We start from the raw sequence: 7,899 nt of genomic DNA, 5'->3' as shown, positions 1-7,899 counted from the left end.
GGTAAGTGACTACCACCCACAACACCTACGGCATTGCAAAAAAAGGAATTATATCACAAAAAACGCACGGTTTATATTTTTTTTTTTATGGAAAAACGTTACGACAGGTTTTTTGTCTGAAAATGAAAAGACGTGGGGATCCCGTGCGGACCTCACTAGATATGTATATATTTCTATATTATGACTGACGGTAGTTACATCACGTGACTAACAATCCACACCCAAAAAGAGATACCTAGTTACTTAGATATTAAAGTATCTATCTGATAGCTCGCACCAGTGAGAAATTTAAATGTTTTCTGCCCTTGGGCTATAAAAATTTTACCGCTTCTACAGACTACCACAATTCAATACTCTAACTTGGGGGGAAAGAGATTGTTAGTAATGGAGTCTAACTGACCCATTGCTAGTAATATACCCTATCAGGTTGACTTCCGTCAAGAAACCATCGTGGTTAATTCTAGTGGAATTCATCACGATGGGCTAACTGACCTGCTTTCATCGTCACCTATCATCGCTCACTGGTGACCTGCCAGCGTATACCAATAGCGCGAGCGAAGTTACCATTCTATTATCATCCATAAAAAAAAAATTTACATTAAAATAATAAGTCACGATCACATAATGATTATAAAAAAGTTTTAAATTTTCACTTCTAAAATCTGCTGCCCTAAACTCCAAAGTACTCAGCTTAGTGGTAAATCCGCTACTGGTTTACATTGTTTAAACACCTGGGTATTAACAAGTTGACTTCGAACTATAAAGATAAATCTGAAAATCAATGGTTTTCCGAATGACTCCTATTCACACCTAAAGCCCTCTATGAGTGAATTAGAAAAAAATTATAAGAAAACAGATTATTGTAATTAAGAAGAACTCATAGAGGGCTTTAGGTGTGAATACTTATTTTTTATAATTAACTAGCACGTATTAATTTTTCTACTCGACACTAGATGGAGAGATGCAGATTAACAATTTTAAATAACGTTATTCAATTTATTTTATTACTTTGTGCAATTAAATTGTTCATTTTTTACTATTTTCTTATTTGTATAGAATATTGCAAAACTCAATGAAAAAAACAATAAAATTATAAATATAAATCTCATGAAGCGATGATTCTGCAAAATGGAACATATCAAAATTGTCATTGAAAGGAAAAATGACGTTTGTTGACAAGTGTACTTTGTTATCGTGCCGATTATTTTCTACATTTTTCACCAGAAAAAAATTCTCGTGTATAAGTGCAATCAAATTTCATATGGATAGTAGAAATGAAGCAAAATCAACTATGGAAATCTCAAATGTACAACCCATTATTGCAATATACCGGCACGCACGGCGGACATTTGATGACAAACTCAAAAGTGAATTCACGACCAACTTAAACAAATTAAAATTGATGATGGACGCGCTAAGAGCTGATGATCTCGGATTCGACACTAGCCTCAGTGAACCAGCGACTTGGAAAAAACCCAATAAAGCGCCTTGCACATACATAGAAGTGTTTCAAAATAGTAAAATAAATATGAGTATTTTTGTGTTGAAACCTGGCTTTAAAATGCCTTTACATGACCACCCTCATATGCACGGATTATTAAAAGTGATTGTGGGTGCTGTGAAAATTAGAAGTTTCTCTGAGTATCCTTTGAAAGAGGCTGCTAACGAGTTAGACTTCGCTGTACGTGCGAAACACGAAGCGGCGCGTTTGACTCAAGGTATTCATAAACGTAGAAGATTATTTGCAAAAGTCAGTCACAATCGTATATGTAGAGCTAACTCTGAGACATGTACTTTAACACCTACAGTTTCAAATTATCATGAAATAGAGGCTCTAGATATGCCAGCAGCATTTTTTGACATCCTCTCACCACCCTATGACACATTAATCAAAGATATTGGTCCAAGGAGATGTCGGTATTATAATGTAGCAAATGAAATAAGCACTAATGTTGTAGAATTACAAGAAACAGATGTGCCAAAATGTTTTTATTGTGATCAAGCACCATATTTAGGACCCATACTAGGTTAGGTACAAATTTCTTTAGTAATAATTAGTCCGTTTCAAATTATCAAAGTTCTGTTTGAGAGATCTTTTTCTGATACTAGCAGTAATAAATATATATTCTCTCTTAACAATGTTTATATTTTGCTTTTGGTTTATGTATCTATTTATATACTTTTATCTTAATAATAATATTTTTTTTCTCATAAATTTAAATATAGATAAGTTACTAGTTTTTATTTTTATTATATTTGTAAAAGAAATGGTCACTTAAACAGAATAATGGGTATTAAAAGATATTATAATAATAAGTCAAATTCTCTTAATTATGGAATATAATCCCTAGTCTATACTTGGGAACTGCCAGATTTATATTACACAGAAAAAATAATTATTATGTCTTAGATCTTTGTTACAGTTTTCAGATCTTTCTAAATTTATTTAGACCTAGAAATTTGTTTACTGTGTTTTTAGATCTTTCTATATCTATATTATGTTGCTTGAGCCGTAGTGTATTCATATTGATTGAAAACATTCAGGCAGTTTTACATCAGTAACTATAAATATTATAGAACCATGTGACAGGTGATGCTTTGTTGCCATGAACTTTTTTATAATTAGAGTATTAAAAAAAATGTATTTGTTTCAAATTAATCATTTTTTATGCTTCAAACATTAATTTACATTATATAATTGATTTAAATACGTTTAATAGATAGAATTTATTAAATGCCATTTCAATTCTATCTAATAAAAAGTTATTTATTAACACTGGTGAAGTTTCTAATACTCAGTGACTACACTTTCATCCTGTATTAGCTACAATACTTTTAAAAGTTCTCTACTTTAGGTAGTTTTTTAAAGGAAGCTAGCATAAATAGTAAAAATGTCTCATCTTATTGCAAAAAATATCATGTAATTTTTCTTTCAAAATTGCATCGAATATTTTGTTTCACTCTCCTATTCTGCAGATATCTTCACATATATACAAATGTCTTTGTCTTTGTAAAATTACTTGAAGACCTTCTTATTAGACACTTTATTAAACTAGAGCATTATCCTTAATATGAGATTTATCAAAATATAAATCACATCAATATTATTTATTAGAAGTTTACAAAATATAGATAATTTATTTTATCTGTGTCAGCTATCTATATAATTTGTTTTAATCTACAGTGCTGCTTAGATGACAGACTATCATGCCTGGACTATTGGCAATTTTAAAAACTAAAATCATATTTAAACAATCTACCACACACAATTAAAGTGAACTCATTTTTTCAATGTATGTATGTTACTTTAATGGAAACATCCTGTCACATACAGGTTGTTAATGTAACCAATCACTATTTTTGCCCCCATACTAAACAAGATTTTTGTCCATACCACCATTTGCCTGCGCTATAATTGTGTGTCATCTTCTCAACACCTAATAAGTATGTCTGGCAATCCTGAAAGTGTTAGTTGCAGTATAAGTTCAGTCTATGATGAATACTTAACTGGTAAAAAAATGTTGATAGTGCAAATAATTTTGTGCCTTCTTTATTAACATAAAAATCGTAAAATATTTAAACTAAAATTGTATTAAGAACTGTTTACTATGATCTAACTAATAATACATACACCAAACAAAGTTACCATAATAGTGTATCATTTAGTATGCACAAAATAAAATGTCATTTCAAAAATAATACTTCACATATGAAAATACTTAGAAATTGTATCACTTTATATACTCAATTAAACTTTGTACTGTAAGTATACTATTTATTAATATTTTGTAACTATTTTTATAATTTGACAACTGCATTATATTCCACGTAACACAGACCTTTAACATTTTATCACATTCCATTATTGTAACCTTATTGTAACATAATGATACAAATTACTACTTATCACAATTTTATATGTCTGTACATACATATAAATTAAAACTTCATTATTTAGAATGTGGTTTCAAACTAGTCGTAATCTTATATTAATATTTTTTATAAGTTCCCCATGGTCTGTATATGTGTACTATCATTACTATGACATATATTTTACCATTCAACAATAATATTGTCAAAGTCGTAGAATACTTACGGATATATAAAAATGTGATCTTCGTCATATCCGTCAGTATTCTATAACTATGACGATATAATAATAAACTACTCGAATGAAAAAAAATCAATATGCACTTTTCACCTATAATTAAATAAAAATAATAATGTTAAAATCACATTATAATGATATGCTTATATAACTCATTAAATCGACTTATTACTGTAAATATTATATTTTTTTATTTAATTAAAAAAGTAAAAATTACAGTTTCTACTTGAATATTTTTTTAATAATTGTATTATATCCCCTTCTGTAGAATTATCTAAATCATTATGTATTCATGTTCTTTAATTAATGATTTATCTTGTTATTATTATAATATTATTATTATTCTTCAATATCAATAACAATAACAAGTAGTAAATTTTCAGACTAAATTGATAATGTCATATCTGGTAACATAAATCTGTGATTTTAAATATTATAATGAATGAAAAGTAATGAAATAAAAGGACACCAATATCTTTAACAATAGCTACATTCACACACACACCAGTAATTTATTATTTTCTAAATAACTACTTACTATGTGTGCCTATTTAATATAATAAACCTGTAATAATACCTACATTCCACAACATAATATTTACCTGATTTGTAAGACCAGAGGAAGACTTTGTACAAATGTCGTTTACTTGGGCACCTTCGTCCCAATCGTGTTTCTATGGCAGTGAATTTATAGGCTACAGAGGAATAACACCTGAGTCCTCAGGAATAGCAACGCATGAGGGGTATAATGGGCGAAACAGTATACTCTTATGTCCATGGTACTGCACTATAGGCGATGGTTACCGCTTTCCATCAAGTGGGTTTCTAACTCATACGTGATGTTCATCACTTCAAATATGAACAATTTATTTGTTTAAAATCAATTTTAGCATTGTAAAATGCCACTAAGTTTAATTTTATGTAATGACGTTTCATAGTATGACCATACATTTTAGGCACTTTTTTTTATTATTATATATTCTACCTATATTTTATGTTTTCAATTATCTCTATCCTTGATTTTTATATTTTTTTAACTACAATTCAATGATATTTAAAGGAAAAAATTTTAGAGATGTTATATTGGGTCTGAGATCTGAAAGAGGTGCTTTAAAAATTTGGCTATATAAATGTAATTAACAAATATTGTTTTGATATTTACTATGTCTAGGTATCTTAAAGCAGTATTACCTGTTTCTTTGTTTATATATATACGCATTTGTCACCGATATCTAAATTGAGATAATAGAATTAATGACTACACAGACATTGAAAATACGTAAGTAGAGAAATAACATAAACAATTTTTTTATTGTAAATTGAAAATTTAATTTTTCTTCATAATTATATTATTAAAATTGTTAAACTTATTTCACGGAAATAGTTAATATTTTCAACTTTCAATATAATTATATTTGAAATTCACCATGTCTGGTGACGTGTACTTTCCTCATGTGTCTGACATTAATTAACATACTCTTAACAACAAACTGACAGCTATATTAAAGCAATTAGTTTTTAAAATATAACACAACGCTTTATATTTTTGTAATTTAATTTGCAAAATTTTTTAAAAATAATATTTAATATACTCATGATTGTTATAACTACAGCAGTTGTCAGAGACGTAAGAGAGAGAATTACTTACCTACTTATTACCAAGCATATTTAAATCTCTAACTGCGGTTGCCAAGCGTGGCAACTACTGACAAAACCCCTCAATGGGGGAAGCCTATATTCAGCGGTGGACAGTTAACGGCTCATACAGTATGGTTTATTTAAATCCAACATAGTGCCAGAGGTAGTAAGGCACGAACCTACAGCCGTATTACGTATTAATTTGTATTGATAATGGGTTTTCCACTACCGAAAAGTTAGTATAAAATGTATTTTAATGCATTAAAATTTAGCGTCGGCTAAATTCGAATTCATGATCTTTTGGGATCTGTATAATGTAACATTAGTCCCTGACGACGCCCTAATTATGGTGTTAGTGCACAAAAATATGATTTTGATCTCTTAAGTATTCGTATAAAAATTACGTAATTTATCACATTTAATTATAAGTAGGTAGCACAAGCTCAAATTTATTGTATACTTATTTAACAAAATTACAACTTATAACCTTTATGTCGTATAAATTAAATTTTATTAAAATAAGTTAATTCAAGTGTAAATATAAATGTTTTTGTTAATAAAAGATTTAATTTGTTTATTTACTTTATTTTACTGTGACCTTTTTGATGGACTGCGTACTACTGAGTGATTAGTGCGAGTTGTACAAAAGTTTACATTTCAATAGAAATTTTCGATTTACGCAAATTTTGTACTGAAAACTTACTACGCCTCTAACGGATAGATTTGGAAACTCAGAGTTTCATTCTATACAAATTTATCAGCATAAAAGTGAACGCAGTCGTTCCTTAAAGGCATAAGGTTCTTCAGAGTAGGCTAATTACTGTTAAATCCACAGTTAAAATTGAGTAATATTTACCTAGATAGGTAAATATTATTCAGGTTTTTGATAAATCTTAAATATGCACAAAAAATTAGAACGTTACTTTCTTCGCGAGTGCCTTCTATTTGAAAGTTATTAAAAAAATAGATGAACTTATCGAGACCTAGATCACAGTGTAAGTAACAACTAGTGGTCCAACGACTGTTATATCCTGGATGGAAACGAGAAATTGGGACACACTGTTGAAGAAATGTCGGTTGGACGACTGATAGAAAAAAGTTCTTTAGACTGTGTCTGGACCTTAGGCCTAGATATTTACATTGAACTATACAAAGGATTTTTTGATAATCCGATTAGATTAGTCATTATCTTAATTACATATATTATTTGATACTATATAATTTGATGGCTATTATACTCATTATTCTATAATTTTAATTGGTTATGAATACACCCTAATATGGTAAATGAGAAAATTTGTAATTCGAAATAGTTTGGATTTGAATAGGATTTTGTATACATTTAAATACCTAAGCTAGTTTTTGTTTAAATATATAAAAGTAAAACTGCTATAGTTAATAGTTTTATAAGAGATAATGTGATCGACTCTAAGGCGGCATTCCTCTAAACCTATCCCTTTATCTAATATTTAAGTTTGATAGTTTCGCAAAATTACTATTTTATAGACAATCTTTTAATAATTTTAATTTAAATCGATAGAAATTCAATTTTAATTTTTTTTTTTTTTGTAATATCAATTTGAAATTTATTTTTAGAGATAGACCCCAATGAAATATAATTATAAATAATAAATATTTTTAATCATAAGTTCAGATGATGAGGGGTGTAGGCATAAAATAAATAAAAAAAAATAGTAGTTAATAATTTTATTGAATTATAAAATAACAATAGCATAAAGTAACCAATAGATCACACAATCTCTCAACAATTACACAAGTCACTACGAGCTCACGAAATATAAACAAGTTGCAGAAGTAGCGACTATAACACGGACGAGAAAAATAATAATGGACTCCAGGCCGTGTAATACAGGGAAATATTACATTGTCAAATTTATATCCCTATATACCAAAGGATTTCGTTATTGCTACTACATGGATTGAGATAGCGTTATTCGGCATCTTGTTCTTTATCATATTGCTAGTAATATTATTTTAATCATATTTATGCTCATGTATGGTAACGAAAACGTATCTACCGACAGATTCATTTACTTTTATTTATTCAGTCCAAAGGTGCAAGATTGAAGCAAAGAGTGACTTAATTACTTCTAAAGTATTAGGTTGCATATTACAAAACAAAGAATTGATAT

The 7,899-nt window shown here is 28.7% G+C and overlaps 1 protein-coding gene across 1 annotated transcript; it reads left to right on the top strand.

Annotated features, from left to right (window-relative positions):
• The first annotated feature begins 1,157 nt into the window (after window positions 1–1,157).
• LOC113514416 (2-aminoethanethiol dioxygenase) lies at window positions 1,158–7,065 on the top strand. The gene has a single exon (XM_052895324.1). The coding sequence runs from the start codon at window positions 1,163–1,165 to the stop codon at window positions 2,030–2,032; it is 870 nt and encodes a 289-aa protein (XP_052751284.1). The 5' UTR covers window positions 1,158–1,162; the 3' UTR covers window positions 2,033–7,065.
• The last annotated feature ends 834 nt before the right edge of the window (window positions 7,066–7,899 follow it).

Source organism: Galleria mellonella, unplaced genomic scaffold (assembly GCF_026898425.1).
Source record: "Galleria mellonella isolate WM207_F2 unplaced genomic scaffold, CSIRO_AGI_GalMel_v1 utg270, whole genome shotgun sequence".
In the NCBI taxonomy this organism is placed as follows: Eukaryota; Metazoa; Arthropoda; class Insecta; order Lepidoptera; family Pyralidae; genus Galleria; species Galleria mellonella.
The sequence above is the reverse complement of the archived record's forward strand: the minus strand, read 5'-3'. Positions and strand labels throughout refer to the sequence as shown.